Raw genomic sequence first — 19,968 nt, 5'->3', positions numbered from 1 at the left:
ACACATTACGCAATCTCCCTTTATGCAAAAATTGTAGACAGTTGCTGATTATCTCATGAAAAATATGACAAGAATTTAACTATTATTCGCCATACTTTCTAGATCAATGTCTCGAAATTCAAAGATGTGCAAGATTTACCTGAAACGTGCAGTGATAATATCTATTCATATTTTTATTGTACTATGTTCAAAATTATATCGTATATATCGGCTTTTTAAATTTGTCATTTGTATTTATAAAAAAATTTTTTTTAATCTGCATTCAAAAAATAGAACGTTGACGGGTAATGAGTTAATTACACTTTTTAACAATAAGTATTGATAAGAAAGCCTGTCAAATTCTGTCAATCGATCATGAACCACGGATTCATTTTTGTATTAATCAAAATACAATTTTAACAAATAAATGGTACTTTTAATTAGTAGAATTTTTCGTAGTTTAATACAGAACAATTTTTTTACATAATATAAAACAAGCAGAACGCGCAGCTGCAGCAAATGTACATTCATTTAGTTACATATCCGTATTGTATTTATTATAAATTGTTAAAAGTCAAAATATAAAATCCTGCTTTGTAACGAGCTACATTGTTTCATAAAGAATATATATGAAAAAAATTCATTAAAAAATAAAACTTTTTCAAGACTGAATACGACAAGATTAGATATACTGCTAACTTGATAGGTATGAACGTGTAGGTATGAACACTAATATACTACGTACATAGATCTGAATTGCATGTGTATTGTACACAAATATCGTACATTATTGTATGTTTGTTGTTGCTTATACTAAATCTACAAATATTTCTATGATGTACATACTCGTACTTCATTTTAGGATGCAATTCTGAGAATAAACATCCTTCCATTAACTGATTGAAAGGGAGCGTCCCAGATGCGCACAGTAATAAACGGACACAGCAGGCTGAGTGAAACGGACACAGTAACAAACGGACACAGACCAAACGGACACAGTAACAAACGGACACAGACCAAATGCGCACAGAGCGAAACGGACACAGTGCAAAACGGACACAGACCAAATGCGCAAGGACCAAATGCACACAGACCAAATGCGCACACTGCACATGCGCACACTGCACGTGCGCACGGACCAAATGCAATCCATGTACATTGCAAGCAGAGTAAAGTCCACATAGGTTAGCGACTTGGACGGGGTGGGTGCGGAAGGGGGGCCGAAGGCCCCCTTTGCACCCCCCGTGTGTGTGTGTGTGTATGTGCGTGCAAAGCATTCACTGCATCACATGGGTTTGCGACTTTCCGTGTATGCATTTGGTCCGTGCGCATGTGCAGTGTGCGCATTTGGTCTGTGTCCGTTTTGCACTGTGTCCGTTTCGCTCTGTGTGCATTTGGTCTGTGTCCGTTTCGCACTGTGTCCGTTTCGCTCTGTACGCATTTGGTCTGTGTCCGTTTGTTACTGTGTCCGTTTCGCACTGTGTCCGTTTGTTACTGTGTCCGTTTCGCACTGTGTCCGTTTGTTACTGTGTCCGTTTGGTCTGTGTCCGTTTGTTACTGTCTCCGTTTCACTCAGCTTGCTGTGTCCGTTTATTACTGTGCGCATCTGGGACTCACTCGATTGAAATGCTTTGGATTTTGACCCAAAAAGGCCTTGTTTGAAATTCGCTATAATCTGCTGAACCAACTCATCCTGAATCTGACGAACCTTTTATTTAAACAAAAATAAAATACTTAATTAACGAATTAATTCTATCAATTATTAGCTTTTACAATATACCCAGTGAACACAGTAATATAGCAGCAGTATAACAGCAATGTAACCGAATATAACAGGTTACGTTACTCTGAAATTACACGTAACTTACATGTAAGTTACAATTTCCGACTCAGCAATATAACATGTTATAATTACATGTTATCTAACCGTTACACAACAGTTACAAAGAAAAATAAAATAAAATTAAAATTTCATTTTTTTGAAATTATTTTTATCAACAGCACATACTACATTTAGGATAAATTTTTATTAATTAATTAAATTTAAATTATGTTATTCTTTATTTTATTCTTACTTGCCGCTGCTAGGTTTGAACCCGGGAGCTTAGGATTACGAACCTTGTACTCTACCTGCTATGTTAATTTGACTCATCAATATGGGTACTTGTTATTGTCTACATATACCTATATGTAAACTGACTATATTATTTTTTATAAAAGCAATTAAATTTTGCAAAACATTAAAAATAAATAGCATTAATTTATTTACTTATTAATTTCATTGTTAAATTTATCTGTTTCCATAACCTTAATAATTTGATGGAAATTGCGATCTATTTAGCACTAATCTTTGAAGCGTTCAAATGATTAATTAGATGGTTAACTATATAGATCATAATTCTAAAAAAAATTGAATAGTATACATTTATTATTCTGTTTTTGTTTAGCACATGATGAATTTAGATTTTGTGCATTTTTTGTTTGCAGTAATTGTAGACAAACCGTTATTTTTGAAAACATTATCTTTATAATAATTTTTTTATTATTAAATAGATCTATCATTCAGGATATGTTATGTCTGATTTTTGAGTCAACTACGACGCATCGTTCCGTAATAACATTGATACGAACGTGTTATGTTACGATTATACAATTTTTGTTGAATAACTGTAACGCCAAAACGATGTATAACAGCTAGATCACTTGCGTATAACAAATATTACGTAACAGGTTATTTCCATGTCATATAGCACCTACATATCACAAGAATAACAATGTTAAATTACATGTAACTTTCATGTTATATTGCCGCTATAAAATGTGTTCATTGGGTAATGTGAAAACAGCACTTTATCCATAATCCATACAAACGACTGTGGCGCAATGAGTTGTGTCTACTCTTTGTGCAAGAGACTTGGATTCAAAATCATGTAATCAAAAAGCGGACACACAACTCACTATGCCACAATCACTACCTTTATTTTGGAAAAAAAGTGTAACTAAATTACTTTTGAAATTTTTATAGAAATCAATCTGGCATAAAATGTTTGTAAGGTACGAGTTGAAAATACAATTTGCGTCCTTATTTGATCAGATAATTTCTTCACTTGTGATATGTCTATGTAGCTGTTAAAATGTTGCATTATCTGCATCACTCCTTGCAATGGTAAAATAATTTCTCCATTGTTTCCTTTGTGTTAATACTTTGAAGCCAGACCAAAGAAATCCGCAATAGATTTTGTTGGTTTTTTAGTTTTACAATGACTATCAGAGGTTTATGTAATACACACACGCAATACGAAACAGAAAATAAACTTATTACAGAGATAATAATGTAAAAAATCTTAGATACAAGCTGTGTATGGCGATACAATGACTCACAACTCAAAGAGGGGAGGAGAGGCATAAAAAAAACTAAACACAAAACGGAAAAAGCGTATTACGCACGCGTATCGATCACAGCACGGTTTTAATTGTTGCACGCACATAGCGCACTACTGGCGTCAAATATAAAATAAAAATATCTTACCCAGGTAGCAAGCTCACGTCATTTTGACGTCCCAAAATAGTCATTTACTGACTATTCTTGACGTCACGAAATGACGCCTTTATGACGTTAAAATGACGGTCGAATGTCACAAATTCCTGACGTCATGAAATGTACCGTATTTTGACGTCATAGAATGACGTGAACAATATGTTGTAAAAAAGATCTCTAAAAGATATCCTGTTTCTGAAAATGATAACATAAAGAGACTTCTAAAAGATAACATATAATGTCAGAATGTTAACCAATGCGTCGTTTTTTGAGAACAGAAAGATATCATGAAACTAATATCTAAAAGATTTCTCAAATCGGATATCTTTAAACTGCAACTAGAGATAAAAAAATAGAATAAAAATTTCTTTTTTTTTTATTATTCTTATCAACAGTACATACTAAATTTGGGACAAATTTTTATTAATTAATTAAATTTAAATTATATTATTTTATTTAACTCTCTTACTTGCCGCTGGTATAGGTTTTGAACCCGAGACCTTAGGATAACAAACCTTGTACTCTATCTGCTACGCCAGTTTGAATCATCGATATGGGTACTTGTTATTGTCTACATATACCTATATGTTATAAACTGTCGCAATTATATTATTTTTTATAAAAGCAATTAAATTTTGCAAAACACATTAAAAATAAATAGCATTAACTTATTTACTTATTAATTTCATTGTTAAATTTAACTTTTTCCATAACCTTTATAATTTGATGGAAATTGCGATCTATTTAGCACTAAGACTTTGAAGCGTTCAAATGGTTAATTTGACCATTTTAAAATTATTTCCAAGATATCTAAATGTTTTTTTAAAAAAGTTCTCTTAAAGTTGAATATAATATGCTTATATAATATGCTTATGCCTTACGCCTTAAATCTCATTGTATAGACACCGCTTTAGACCGTGTCTAAAATACGTCTTAATGACGTCTTTATGTCCCGATTTTGGATGTGTGCTGTCTGGGAAAATAATCGTCAAATTATGACTGAAATATAACTTCAAAATGACGTCATCATGACGTCAATTTTAGGTCATGTAAAAAAATGGTCATTTTGACGACATATGACCAGATATGACCATTTTGGGACGTCAAAATGACGTGGGCTTGCTACCTGGGTAAACAATTATTCTCAACAAATTTCGTAATTTTAAGACAATGTCTAAATAATATAATGTCTAAATATTTTTAATATACGTACTTTAGGTTACGTACTCCTTCCACTAGCATATGTAAATGATCGAAAGTAAAATGTCGACAGCTTCACGGTCTTTACTTAGAATCACTTTAATTCGATCGCTACAATACCACAGGCTCCAGTTGATCACTTATTATGCTTACAATTCAAACTTCGTTAGGTAGATAAATGGTACACGTACCACCCTAACAAATAAATATGTATCATTCTTGGAAAAAAATGAAATGAAAAAGATGCATATAAAACAACGCATATATAAATTGATATTGCAATATTTTAACTAAATTAGACTAAATCAGAATCGACACTCAATTACTTACTGAAATTCCTTGGATAACTGCTTGTTGTTGTCATGTTGCACGTTGCTTGTCATGAGAATACATGCTTCAATATCTGTCGTATGTTAATCTGAGCTACTTATGATACCAGAACCAACATCTATTCCTGAAGGTGTTTACGGATTGTATGTAGCGTTGCCAGACTTGATGCTCTGCCAAGCGCTGAGCAGCACACGTACACTGCTTCTTCCGTGTGCGTTGCCACCACTACAGCTTTGCGTCACACCGACTAGGTGGCAGAGCATCAAGTCTGGCAGCGCTGATTGTATGGGCTATTTGCTACTCCTCGTTCGAAACCACTTCTGCAAGATCGATTAATGGTTTATATAGAAATAAACTTTGAAAAAATTAATAAAATGATTATAGAAAATTATAAAATAATTTGTAAAAAATATTACAAGAAAAAATTATTTAAGTTGCATTCGTAAGTTGCACACGCATAAGATTTTCTTGCATCTTAGACACTTTATTACCTTCAGGTTTTTCTTCTGGTTCCATTGCTTTTTCATCTCCTGACCTGACTTCTTCTGTCTCGTCTATCTTTACATCTCCATCTTCTGATCTGTTATTGCTATTTCAAATAGACATGCACGCAGATTGCTCTCTGATAACAGTGACTTTCCTCTCCTATAATGCAATTAGATTAAATTTATTTGTTACTTTAAGATTACTTGATGCCATATTAATATTATTAATACGCTTGTATTTTCTATTATTGTATTAATCTCATTATACAATTACAAATTAGACATTAATTTATATGTAATGCGTGCTAAACTTAAGTTAATTATATAAAGAGATGCGCACTACTTTTGCTTTTCTAACCCATAATTCATGAAGCGTTGCCAACATTATCCTCTCTGGTTTTATGGATTTTGTCCTCTTATCGCTCGGACTGCTCCACTTTCTCCTTTATGTCTTTTATACGGATTGCCTTACCACTTTTTGCGTATCTTCCAATACTGTTCTAGGGTACGTTCCGTTTCATGCGTGATGCGCATAGATAGCTCATGAGGTCGTTCCGTTTCACTCCATGCGCAATTTATACGCGCATGGGAATGGTCTATACGCGACAGCCATTTTGGTTTCATTTTGCAAAATTTACTTGTCACAAAGAATTTATTTTTGTATGTTCTCTTTAGTCCGGACAAATGGCCTTAAAGAAACTACAAATTTATGTTAATGAAGAGTTGTGGGAGTTCAACATGTCTGATGTTGAATTCCAAGCAGCAATATCTGGCAGTAAGTATTTAATATTGTGAAAAATTTTGATTATTGTAACCTCAAATTTTAAGATTTCTTAAAAAGCAGCAATGTAATATTTATTTTCCATTAGAAATGAGTGCCATTCTACAAAAACAATTGAAATTCAATATTCTACATACAAAATCTGCTCCGCATAAATAGAAAACACAATCTTTAAAGCTTTATTTATGTAGGTTATAATTGAAAATTTATGCCGGAATCGGTAAAATTAAACTTGAATGCCTTCATTCATAAATTGGTAATGAATTGGTTACAACTTTTATAAATCAGGCCTTAGGGATTCTTGTGTTCTCTATTTATGCAGAACAGATTTCATATGTAGAACATTGAATTTTAATTGTAAAATAGGACTCACTCTTTGTAAGTTACTCTGAATTGTAAAATACCCTGAATAATTTGTTTACTTTACTTTGCCAGATGAAGAAGTCAAAACTTTTAGTGGCTCGAAAAAGCGAAAGACGAAGTTTAGCGATGATCAACAACGAATTACAAGATGACAAAAAACTACAAGCTAATAAAGAACTACAAACTGAAAAAAATCTACAAGCTGACGAAGAATTACAATCAAAAAACGCTATAGATGTATCTCAAGTAAATGAGGGTAAAAAGGAATCTTTTATTTGGCCAGACGAAGCAGTACTTCTGTTTTTAGAGATATATCGAAATAAGGAATCTGAGTTTGCCTCAGGTTTAAAACGACATAATAAAATATGGACCGAAATTGCCAGCGAAATGAAGGAGGCAAAGTATAATATCACTGCTGCTCAGTGCCACAACAAAATGTCCGGACTAAAAAGAACGTATAAAAATATATCTAACAGCAACAAAAAGTCAGGTAATCATGCAAGTTCCTGGGCTTTTTACTCTGTGATGAATTCTATGTTTGGACAGAAAACATGGATAGAACCTGTAGCAATAGCCAGTAGCGATGGTCCACAATCCCCAGAATCTTCATCGTCAATGTTATCACAATTAGCAGCAGATGAACCAAAATCAAAGAAAAGACGATTGGAAACCATTTTGAAATCATTTGTAACTGAAATGAAAAAAAATAAACAGAAGGAGACAGAGGATAGAGAAAGGCGAATAACAAAAAGAAGAACAGAAAAAAAACCAAGGAGAATAAAATTAGACAAAAAAGGTTAAAAATCCATACAGAGAAAATGCAGCTCCAACAATCTTTGATTGAATTGCTCTCTAGAATAGCAGAACGCAAGTAGCTTAAAGCCTAATTTATGCTGTAACTTGCACGAGTTTTTAACTGCGATAACTTAGTTTATTCAGAGGCCAAATGAATACTTTTCTTCGGATTTTCATCTTCTTAGAGATGCAACATTTACAATTAATTTACATGTCATGATGCCATTTATAGATAATGCTATATGCCAAAAAAAAAACATAGTCTCTGGATGAACTAAGTTATCACGGTTACAAACTCGTACAAAAATTACCTGCCTGCATAAGTTTTAGGAGCTTCCCGTCAACAATTGTGACTGCCACATAGGGTTTTTATGCAGATTGTATTAAATTTTACGTTTTTTAGTTTAATTAGTAACAATTGTGATTGTTGTAACTACATAGAGTTTCTATGCAGACTGCATTACTAGTCAAGATGTATGATTTTGTAACGATTTGCCTTTCCCGAACGCCTCGGACAGGCTCGTCGGATGCCAGGATTCGGGAGAAGGGGGAAGACCAGCTTGCGTACACCGATGTCAGATTAGCAAAACTTTATTATAAACCTTGTTCTACATACATGACTTAGCCTACGGGTAATCTTATTCTAGACGCATTCCTTAGCCTACGGAGAGATATATACAATATGTACACCCTAGTTTAACGCTAGTCGGACGGGAGCGCGCTGATGCGCAGCACCTTGGCACACGGTCGCGATCGCGGGGTTGCGTGGAAGTCAGAGAGCCGAAGGCTGGCGTGCGCCAGACGGCGAGACGGTCTGATGACCTGCTTCGTCGGCGGAGTCAAGGAAGCCGAAGGCCGGCGTGCGCCAGACGGCAAAACGGTCTGATGATCTGCTTCGTCGGCGAGGATCAGAGAGTCGAAAGCCGGCGTGCACCAGGCGGTAGAGCGGTCTAGTGACCAGCCCTGTCGACGGGGAATGGTGCTCGATCCCGATCGAGCTCGGCTTTTATATCCGTAGGGACGATCCCCACGCGCTCTCAGCCGCGTGGTGAGATCGGTTCCCCGACGGGGATACTAGACTCTCAGGAGGGGCGTCCGTAGACGCCGAGTCCCGTATAGTGGGGTGGGTGGTCGGCCCCGGGACCTAGTTTGTCACAATTTTTCATTTAGCTTTTGTGTGTGTATATATATTTGAGATAAGTTTTCTTTATATTATATGTATATTGACCTTTTTATAAGACAGCACCACTAAACTTTTGTTCTGTTCCTATATACTTTTATGCAGCTTTTTATATGATTACACACTTAATTTTAATTTGAATTGAACTGATATGAAACTTCTCTTATATATTACCATTACATTAGCAAGATTATTATTTCGAGTTTTTATAATATTAAAAGCGCATATTATTTGTATTACTTCTTTAAATAGGAAGTGCTTATTATATACACTGCCAACAGAAATAGGCAGAATTAAAGAAAAATAATTTGTATTTGTTATAAAATTTTATGTAATTTAGCAAAATATAAATTACAAAATTTATTGAATAATAAATTTCTTAATCCAATATTTTGAATACAAACCTTAATCCACGTTTACCCTCTTTTTTTGTAGCAATATTTTGTAAAGAATTTTTATAAGTTTATAAGATTATTTATATGTGTCAAAATATAATTTCTAAGTAAATTAACTTCAATTATAACATTTAAATACTCTTAAATATCATATAATGTATACAATGAGGACAATGATGACAAAATAATAACTATACGTATTTTCATGCACACAATAATTAAAATAATAATTAACAATTTTATATCAAGACAAATTAAATTTATTAAATGTGAATGTACATTTTTACATCTTTATTTTAAACGTACATTTTTATACGGCAAAGAAAATACATATTTTGTATGACATATTAATAATAAATAAAACGAAATAAAATTCTTTAAGTAGGAAAAATAATAGAAATTATATAATCACTTAAATGCAAAATTCACTGGTATCGTTTCTGGGGACCTGAAAAGATGGCGGAGGAGAGTGAATGGAGATAACGGCTGCTAGTTGACAAAGTGGAGTGATAAATGGCTTTGGAGTGAAGGGAATGATAGGAGGAGGAAGAGAAAGTGAAAAGACCGGACATTGAAGGGAAGTGTGCGGAGGAGGTAGAAGAGGCAGGAAAAGAATAAGAAAAATCGGAGCAGGTAGATGATGTGGCGGATGGAGAAGGAAGGCAATACGCAGGCGCGACTGGAGTGTGACAGGAGATAAGAGAAAGAATGAGGAATAGAGAGTCGGTTGGCAGCAGTGACGGCGGAGAGAGCGGTAGACCTGGTATCGGGATCAGGGATTAGTGGAAGAGGTGGATGATGGTGAAGCGGGTGGACAGCAGGTGGCGCGGAAGAAGGAGAAGGATGGTAATAGCAGAGAGAAGTCTGAGAGCGGCCACCGCGGCCTTTTTCGTGCGACCGAAATGTGGATGTAGCATCAGCGCCAAACATGGATGTAGAACTACGTACCACATCCACTTTTCGACCCTGTCAATAAAATCGTTCGTTTGGTGTGCGTCCGTGCTACCTGGTTGTGTTTCGTGCTATGTGGACGAAATGACGGTAACAGAGTTATTGATTTTTTGTATGTGTGCGAGCAAGAAAATACAAGAGCGAACGAGACATTCAATAAGAACGAGCGAAACAGTAAAAGGAGCGAGCGAGAGATCAATAAGAACGAATGAGATAGTAATAGAAGTGAGCGAGATGAGAATAACAGCATGCTGAAGCCCAAGAATCGGATCGAGCTTCCTTGCACGTTGTTATTCTCATCTCGCTCGCCCCCCTTACTGTCTTGCTCGCTCGCGTAATGCAAATATATATATTATGTTTTTGAGACCGACACCTTTTTTACTTAGAAAATTTAGAATATTAACAAATTATTATATTTAATATTTTTTATATACATCATTAATATGTCAGTAGTTAATACTAAGACAGTTCTAACTACGGGGCTCCGAGGGGGGTGCGGGTGTGCGGGGGGTACCGGTAGGCACGGGGGTATGACGTCACGCGGGGAGGGGGATCTCGCGGTGCGGAAATTGCTGACGCAGTATTTTCGGGTCCGCGACCCGGGAGCGGGAGAGGGGTGTGCGGGGGGTACCCGTAGGCGCGGGGGGTATGACGTCACGCGGGGAGGGGGATCTCGCGGTGCGGAAATTGCTGACGCGGTATTTTCGGGTCCGCGGTCGCGGTGCGGAAATTGCTGACGCGGTATTTTCGGGTCCGCGACCCGGGAGCGGGAGAGGGGGAATCGAGGTCCGCGACCGCCGCCGCCGCCGCCGCCGCCCACCGCCGCCGCCGCTGCTGCCGCGGTACTCGCGTTCTCCCTCTGTTGCGAATCTCTCTCTCTCTCTCACCCGCGATCTCTTTCAGCAGCCATCGCCGCGGTGCTCTTACCATCGGGATCATGTTTCACAGGCACGTTCTACAGCTGTGGCCGTCACCGTGGAACGGTTGAGCGAAAGAGCACATACGAATATGAGAGAAAGAGAGTGAGAACAGTATGTGTGGGAGTTAGAGCGAGAGCATGCAAAGTGTGAAAGAGAACAATAAGTATAATAAAATAATAAAATAATCACTCACCGCGGAAACAGCCCCAAGCCTCAGTTTATAAAACTACACTATCAGAATACTAAAACTATAACTATACTAAAACTATAACTATACTAAAACTATAACTACACAACTAAAAACTACTTGTTACTCCTCCCCCTCCTCGGAGGAGTCACTATCCCCCTCAAAATCGGATACCCCCATGTGGTCCATATTGGGGACCGCAAGGGGTTGGAGGACCTTGCGGGGATTAAACTCATCCCCGCTGGAATCGTCATTGTCACTACCACTATTACTGTTATCGTCACCGTCACCGTCACCGTCACTATCACTATCACTACCATTATTCTGTTCCCGATCGGGGATTTCACGTAGGTTTACTAGTTCGTCGACCACTTCCCCCGCATCTTCAGCGGCATCCACAATCGCCAAAATTCCCGGAATGGGCGATGCGGGGGGTGATGGAATATACGAATGCATAATGCACAACGTGATGCACACCATAAAAACCGTGGACGACTAACATAAAGAACTGAGAAGACAGCATGACAATCGCGAGAGAGCTTAAAAGAGCTGACATATTAAAATGATAGAGCTTGCTTCAGAGAAAGCAGAGACCACATATCTCAATCATGACACGATAGCTCACCCTAATCACCTCTTATACCTGCATACACCCTAACGAAGAACTATGTTTACGAATATGTTTATGAAATTACATTGCATGTCACGGTATTGAACTGCTATCAAACCGCATCATACAGCAGTGTATTATTTTCTTCCACCATCACCGCGATGCTCGCTCTCTTCCTCTATTGTAAATTTGTCTCTATCGCCCGTACACGATATCTTCAATCATGCGACCTTATCTCTTTCTCTTTCATCCGTCGACCACATACGCTCGCACCCATCGCACCTTTTCGGTTCGTTTATCAACTACTTAAAGAAAATGAACAATATGATAACATTTGCAAATTTAACTGTAATTATCCGTTGGTACGCATAATTATTATAATATTTATTTAATAAAATGATGTATATATAAAATAATTTATTTAATAAAATGGTATAAATTAATTTAAAAAATTTTTGACAAACTTTAATATTTAAAACTTTAATTATTAAAAAAAAAATGGAGAGGGACTGTAATATTTTAAGGGAACAAGAGGGAAAATAAACAATTTTAAACCATTATATATATATATATATATATATATATATATATATATATATTAATTTATTATATAAAAAATTATTAAAAGTATAAAAGTATTAAAAGTAAAAAAGGATAAAAAAGTATAAAAAGAGTATAAAAGTATCGGGTCCGCGGTCGCGGTGCGGAAATTGCTGACGCGGTATTTTCGGGTCCGCGACCCGGGAGCGGGAGAGGAGTAATCGGGGTCCGCGACCGCCGCCAAGCGAACGAGAATGTACTACGTGATGGGTGGGAGCGAGAGAACGTGATGGATAGTATATGATGGATAGTATGCGATGTGTATGAGTGAGAACATGTGATGAGTGTGAGTGAGAGAGCATGCGGGAATATGGATATAACGGGTGGGAAGGAGAGAATAGTATGCGATGTGTAGCATGCGGTATGTGTGAGCGAGGCATGCGATGAGTGTAAGAGAGTGAGAATATTGTATTTAATGGGTGAGATGAGTGCAACTGAAAGCGAGGGAAGGAAGTGAGAAAGAGAACGCATATTATATATTTATATAACTTTATATTTATATATTTATATAATTATATCCAAAATTAATCATTTATATATTCATATATTTATGTATTTATATCCAAACTTCATGATTTTCGTCTATTAAAGGACGCATGCAGAATAGACGGCGCAGGTCCCAGACGTCAGCTTCGCCAAATTGGCCGCACGAACGTTCTAATACATCGTCGTTCTGCGCTCTTAATAAATCCCTTCTCCAATGCGTCCAAAATTTCCTGTTAATATTGATAAAACCGGGTATTCTGATATCCTGTCGGTAGATCCATGGCTAAAAAATTAGCATTTTTTAGAATCTTATAATTTAACAACTTTTTAAAATATAAATGTCTAAAAACTTACTTGATTAGTTATTGACTCGCGCACCGACAATAACCCTCCTAAAGGGATGTTGATTGGAGGACCTGGAAGTGGTACCTCCACGCGTACCTCGTTGTTTATAACGACCCGTCGAACCGGCATCCCATCAACGCATACATACTAAAAACAAAATAATAATTATTATTATTTAATTTTTTACACTTCACCTGCACATAAACTTGCACTATCACTTACGCCAGTGACAGGATATTCAATGCGGATGCTCTGCATTTTCACAAGTTTTGTTTACAAGTTTGTACGATCTGTCTGCGTCGTTAAAAAGCAGTAGACTAAAGATGTGCGTTACTCTCACTTGAGAGATGAATTTGAAAAAGTCGTGTCAGCTTTGTGGAATTTTTTTTATCTGCACGCATTCTCATTTCAAAGCTTTATAATGCTGTCTCAGTTAACGTCTCAGTTAACATCTTGTTTGAAATAAAAATCATTAAACATATTCCAAACCATTTCATACATCTATATCATACATTATCAAACTGCATTGTACAGCTGTCGAACCGCTATCAAACGGCATCACACATCTATTGAACCGCTATTGAACTGTCATTGAACTACTATCAAACTACATCATATCATACAGCTATCAAACTGCATCATACAGCTATAGAACCGCTGTCAAACTGCATCATACAGCTATCGAACCGATATTGAACTGCATCGTACAGCTATCAAACTATATCATACAGCTATCGAACCGATATTGAACTGCATCGTACAGCTATCAAACTGCATCATACAGCTATCGAACCGATATTGAACTATCACTTGTGAAATAAATTGAAAAAACTTGTGTTAGCTTCATATAATTTTTTTTCTATCGCACGTGATTTATCAACGAGATCGTCTTATATGAGTTATCTCGGTCAACGTCTCAGTCAAAGAGCATATTAAACATATCATATTCCATTTCATACATCTATATATCTTATATCCATTTCATACATACTATATATCTTATATCTTATATGGGGAAAGGATAGAAAACATTTTATTGCATTTTATTTTTCTTTATTTTGAAAAAATTCCACAATTATATTGATGTTGTGACCACCAGTTATATATTTTAAATACATTTTGTAATGCACAATTTTTAATATGTTTTTCACATCGTATAGTATTACTAACATCTAGATTATTTAAAGATTCAATGTCTTCATAATCTGCATCCAATGTCTTGATATATATCCCATCATCGGTATCGAGCATGTCCGTCAACCATTCTCGTTTCTGAAGTCCCTTAACGTATATGCTAGTATTGCTGTCATCCGTATTACACACAGCAGATGTAATCAGACGTTTCGCCATGCTGTACGGTATCATCCCGTCTTTCCATTGCAATCCATGATGATATGCAATCAACCAAGAAGCGCAAGACTTGTCGGATTTTGTAAGAACACGCCATGGCATGGGGCTAGCAAAAATATAATGTGCGAGAACAGTTCCTTTTCTCAGTACCGCTACTTCCTTTACGATAAATTTTTTATCGACAATGAATCCTTGCAGATCCACAAATGTCGGTACGATCATTATGAGTAACTTTTCAAGACTGTACTTTAATACCAAATATCTCAGTTTTTATCTGTTTGATGTTACATGATTTTGCGCACTACGTTGGACAACGGACAATATTCAATTACACGATCATGTAAAATGAGACAATAAGCGATAGTATTCGCAGGAACATTTTCCTTGCAATCAAATTCTATGCGCACATCTACGGTAGCACTCTTGACGGATTCGTTTTGTCGCGAACAGTCAATGACTGCAAAAGGTCCTTTTTCCAGAAATGTGATTACATTGAGCAGTGTTTCACACTCATATCCATAATAAGATTTACCGTCGATATATGTCATACAGAATGGCATATCTAGATTTACGAAAGTCTAAATTCATATCGTCATACGGATAAAATTCAGAGTTTAGATAAAGTTTTACATTAGTCAAATTACAGTCATCAAAGATTGTAACATCTTGAGACATGATATTTTTTCGACCAGTCTGCAGTGCGAAGATAACGAAGCGCGGTTTCTCGAGTTGAATTGCAGTTTTAACAGCCCATGAATGTTTCGTCGTACTCTGCAGCAAAGGATATTCGTACAGATCCCAGGAGCGAAAACTCATACTTAGACATTATCCACTCTCCAAAGCTCGCAGCAAAGATAATTTGTTGACTTCGTTTAACGTAACATGCGGCATTCGCCACTGCACTTTAAATAATTCAATTTCCGGTTGAGCCGTAGAATTTCCAACGATAGAATTGTTATCGTTGCGCGCTCGTATCAAAATCAATTCATGACGAGCGTTAACAATCACGCGTTTGTAATCTTCGCAAAAGCCTAATAATACACTAAGCGGTACGCAAAAGTTGAAGTATCCTTCCGGTAGGTTATACGAAAATTCCCATCCTGCATTCTGCATAATTACTGCTTTGTCATATGACAACGATACATAGTTCTTGAGAGTGCTGGTTATTCCAACGTTTCTGTTGCGATCAATTTCCACACCGTTGAGTTCATATCAAATTTCATCAAACATAAACGCCACGCAATTATTTCCGAGATTTATCTCATCTTTATCCGTATCGTCTTTCTTCTTCACCACCAATCTTCCTTCGACGTAGAGAAAACTTTCACATGGTAACGTGTATAAATCCTGCTGTTGTATGGGTATCCTTATTTCATCGCTGTATCCAAAAGTGGTGTTGGCGTACGGATTGTACGTATGAGTCTCAATCTTGACGATGCTGTCGTCAAAGATCGGCTCGCCTCCAATGTTCAAGATCTTAGACATCTTAGATATTTCGTACGATAAATCCCAATGATTTTAAAAATTCAACGTTTGACGTTTGGTGAGATTCTTTTTATCAGATGAGCAAATATTTTTAACTGTCTTACAATTTATTTCACACGGTCGAATATTCTTGATTGGTGTAAAAATTGTATCCTTCACTTGCTCATTCAACACGAACATCTCACGTTATCGTCTTCGTACGTGTAATCTAACAGTAATCTCCTCTCCACGAAAATCGAGTAATTGACCGTCCTGATCCACAATGCGAATCGTCAAATCAGTAATGCTCCGTGCGACGATTGGAAGGTAAATGATCTGTGCAGGCGTTTCCGATATCTTATATCCTGGTGGTACCCTCGGCGAAAATTCATGTATTGTGTGTACGCACTTGTTGCTGTACGCACCCGCAGTCACGTTACATTCTATGCGAATAATGTTTACGTTTATGATATTTATAGGTGCATCCGATTCATGCCACATTCGCGATTCAAGAATACGTCGCGATGAAAATCCCAACAGCGATCCAACGTTGTTAGGTTTAAAGAAATTTATCTGATAAGCAGACATAATTTCACTCTTCATTGTATTATTGTTAGCACGAATCACCACCGGATATTCGCTCTCTTCTTCATCTTCTTTGTGAAACGTTCTCTTTTCCACAACATCGGGATGAGATTGTAAAATTGTGCGTTTCAAATATCTATCTATATCACGCAATTCATACGATCCTTCGGGAATTGTAATTTCCTTGTCGTCTTTGTCATAATAAAATTTGTTATTCGACGAATTTACATTAGGTATGGTATAGTATGTTTCAAAATCTGTGAGACCGAGCTCGTAATCGCCATCGCTCAAATCTACGGCTGGAAAATAGCTTACCGCGAGGATGCTACTCTTGCCAGTTAGCGTAAACGTCAGTGACATGTTGAAACGAATACTGAGTTAAATTGCACAATGTTAGCCTTTAAATTGATTACTAACTGTTTGAAGAAAACGCAGACATAGTTGGCCGCAGTTGCTTTGATCATAACGTTGATAAGGCGTGTGATTGTACTCGATCCGCGTTACATCTAAATATTGCACCAGTTCTTTCGGTGGTCTAAGATTGCCGAAACTATCAAAGTATATAGCGCGATTTCCTCTCTTTGCGTATGCCACCCAGTGTGTACCTGATCCTTCAGCGTTATCTAAATTTACAATACCGCTCTCGTTTCGATATGCTCCAGCCGTTGGTAATGCTGTACGCATAAAAATTCCTCTAAAGTGTGGAATGCTCATACGTTTCGCTAACTGTAATAATTGTATGTTGGTAGTTGCACCTTTTGGCATTTTTAACGTCTTTTTGACGTTTTTTTTTTTCCTCGACACTCCTTGTCCACGCTTATATGGAGCGAGATAAACTCCATGACCTTCCATAACACGATTATGACGTTTCAATTCGTTTAGCTGACGCTGCGCTGCCTTGTTATCATTCACAGCCTTTGCAACTCCCGCCGCTCCACCGACCAACGACCCGAGAACACCCAACAGCGGTAGAATGGGTAAAACACCGCCGCGTTTCGCTACCGGAAGTATTCGTTTACTCGTTCTCGGAAGTATTCGTTTACTCGCTCTCTTCTTTTTATCACTTTTTTTCTTTTTCAAACCCATACCGATTTTTGTCTTAGTTTTCATAGCTGCCCAAACGGCTGCTGCAGCAGCTCTTTCTCCGAAAGTCGAATCGTTCGCTGTACCCCTCATTGTGAGTACGATTTTGAGATCGCTGCCAGAGATCTCGCGAGGAAGGTATTTCGTCACATACACCGTTATTTGTCTCGAACACTTTTATTCTTGTATTCAGTTACAATGGGTAGATCGCGACCCCGCAAGGCAGAGTGTCGCGTCTATTAGCTCGTTGTCCACGACCCCGCAAAGCAGAGTGTCGTGTGTAGTCTTAGTTTGTCTACTTCGGATTGACCCGATCCTCACCTTCTTTCGCCGGTTTATATATCCGATAATTCGGTAGTTGGATCGAAAGAAGGGGAGGATTGCGTGAGGGCGTAAATCGGTCAGTATTCCAAATTATTGCTTAGACAGCAAGTGCTGTCTAAGGAGCATTGCGCTAATTGTCGAGCGGATTGCGCGAAACCTCGCGCGATGCGCTCGATGCTGACTGCAGCTGACCGACTTACGTCATCGTGTTACTGACACCTTATCGTTATGAGTGTATCACTCATAACAGCTGTAATGCGTTTTTGCGCTTCCGCAGCGAGTATATTATCAGCTGCGTGTCTATCGGTGAGTTCGTTGCTCCGGGAGTATGCAATGTCGTGTTCGCGACACGCCGCGTCCAACGGATTAATACCCCGATCACCTATGGCCAATCGCTTTTTCAGCCTAGTACCTGGACCGCAAAATTGATATCCTGGTATGTGCAGTTCGAAAGGAAGCGCATTTATCACACGATTTAACAAGCCGCGACCTACCGCTGGCATTCGCAACAATTCTTTATCAACGGTGCGGGGCCGTCGATGTGCGTCTGGTGCAACGATTGATTGTAATGTTCGTAGCAACGACGATGGCTTCGAATCTCCGTATCAGTCTTTATATGTTCCGGAAGCCTGTCCCACACGTGTTCGATATAATTGCTACACACGCGTAGCAGAATAGGTTTCGACACAAATTCTAACTGCTCGGCACTCAAATCGAGTATATCGGAGGGATGTGACAATATGAAAAACATTTTACATACTGAACAATTTTGCTCGGTGCGTCTCTATAAATAGATCGGTTTTATTAATTTTTGTCAGTTTTTATCAGAGCATAGAGGGAGAAAATATGCGGTTCGTACAACATTCACCAGCGATTAAAGTAATAAATTTCGATGACAGAATAATGTCCGAAAGAAAAATACGGAGGCATGGAAACATGTTGCCGAGTTCTATACGTGGTATAATTTGCGGTCCGTCAAATTGTGGCAAGACAAATTAATAAGCTTGTTAATAAGCTTGTATTAATAAGCTTGTTGGAAAGTCCGCATGGAGTACGTTTTGAGAACGTGTATGTGTACTCGAAATCATTGCAACAACCAAAATATCAATATTTGGAAAATTTATTGACATCGATTGAAGAAGTTAGTTATTTTGCATTCTCCAATAACTGTGATGTCATTCAGCCGAGTGAAGCGCTTCCGAATTCCATTTTTATCTTTGATGACGTGGCGTGTGATAAGCAAGATACGATAAGAGACTACTTTGCAATGGGGCGACACGTGGATGTCGACTGCTTCTATCTCTGTCAGACGTATGCAAAGATACCGAAACATCTTATACGCGACAATGCGAATTTGCTAATTTTATTCAAGCAGGATGGTACCAATCTAAAACATGCGTACAACGATCATGTAAATACCGACATGTCTTATGAGGATTTTAGCAATTTATGTCATACTTGTTGGCAACAAAAGTATGGATTTTTAGTGATAGATAAGGATAGCGCACTCGCCGATGGACGATATCGAAAAGGATTTAATGACTTCGCAATACCATAAAGCAGTTAGTTGTTTTTGATACGTTGACCAAGTAGCGTTTCTCAACATGGATAACACAGATAACAATATGGATCGTGAGAAGATTGTGAAAGAGATTGCGAAAACAAGTGATTCAATTCGTAAAAAATATCGCGCTTTGAAAGCGGGTAAAGTGCAAGAAGAAATGGCGTTGGAGAGACACTTTAAGCCCATTGTCGAACCATAAAAATAGATTGTTGAAAACACCGTTGGTGATGTATCAGATCCGATTAAGAATGAATCGTTCTTCTCGGGGGAAGACGAATACGCAGAACCAAAACCCAAACGAAAGCGATCAAACGCTTCGTTTAACAATTCTATAATGACCTCTACTCCTGTTAAAAAAATGAGACGATCAAAAACTGTACCAATTAATTTGAATGAAACATCGCAAATACTACATGATAGTGATTTATCGTACAGTCATGTACCTTCCGTCGA

At 37.5% G+C, this 19,968-nt stretch overlaps 2 protein-coding genes across 2 annotated transcripts; one reads left to right on the top strand and one right to left on the bottom strand.

The window, feature by feature from the left end:
- Positions 1 to 4,434: 4,434 nt before the first annotated feature.
- On the top strand, positions 4,435 to 7,477 carry LOC105834690. The gene has a single exon (XM_028192244.2). It carries the CDS (start codon positions 6,749 to 6,751, stop codon positions 7,475 to 7,477), a length of 729 nt encoding a protein of 242 aa, XP_028048045.1. The 5' UTR covers positions 4,435 to 6,748.
- A 5,345-nt stretch (positions 7,478 to 12,822) lies between these two features.
- Positions 12,823 to 13,455, bottom strand: LOC118646054. Its single transcript, XM_036288327.1, has 2 exons — positions 13,155 to 13,455; positions 12,823 to 13,083 (listed from the first exon to the last, which is right to left on the bottom strand). Exons 1-2 carry the CDS (start codon positions 13,272 to 13,274, stop codon positions 12,871 to 12,873), a joined length of 333 nt encoding a protein of 110 aa, XP_036144220.1. The 5' UTR covers positions 13,275 to 13,455; the 3' UTR covers positions 12,823 to 12,870.
- Positions 13,456 to 19,968: the final 6,513 nt, after the last annotated feature.

Source organism: Monomorium pharaonis, chromosome 6, assembly GCF_013373865.1.
Source record: "Monomorium pharaonis isolate MP-MQ-018 chromosome 6, ASM1337386v2, whole genome shotgun sequence".
In the NCBI taxonomy this organism is placed as follows: Eukaryota; Metazoa; Arthropoda; class Insecta; order Hymenoptera; family Formicidae; genus Monomorium; species Monomorium pharaonis.
The sequence above is the reverse complement of the archived record's forward strand: the minus strand, read 5'-3'. Positions and strand labels throughout refer to the sequence as shown.

Coding starts and splice junctions, on each gene's coding strand:
- LOC105834690 (XM_028192244.2), top strand. CDS start 6,749: ATGAAGAAGTCAAAACTTTTAGTGGCTCGAAAAAGCGAAAGACGAAGT.
- LOC118646054 (XM_036288327.1), bottom strand. CDS start 13,274: ATGCCGGTTCGACGGGTCGTTATAAACAACGAGGTACGCGTGGAGGTA. Junction 13,084..13,154: donor GCGAGTCAATAACTAATCAA/GTAAGTTTTTAG, acceptor CTAATTTTTTAG/CCATGGATCTACCGACAGGA.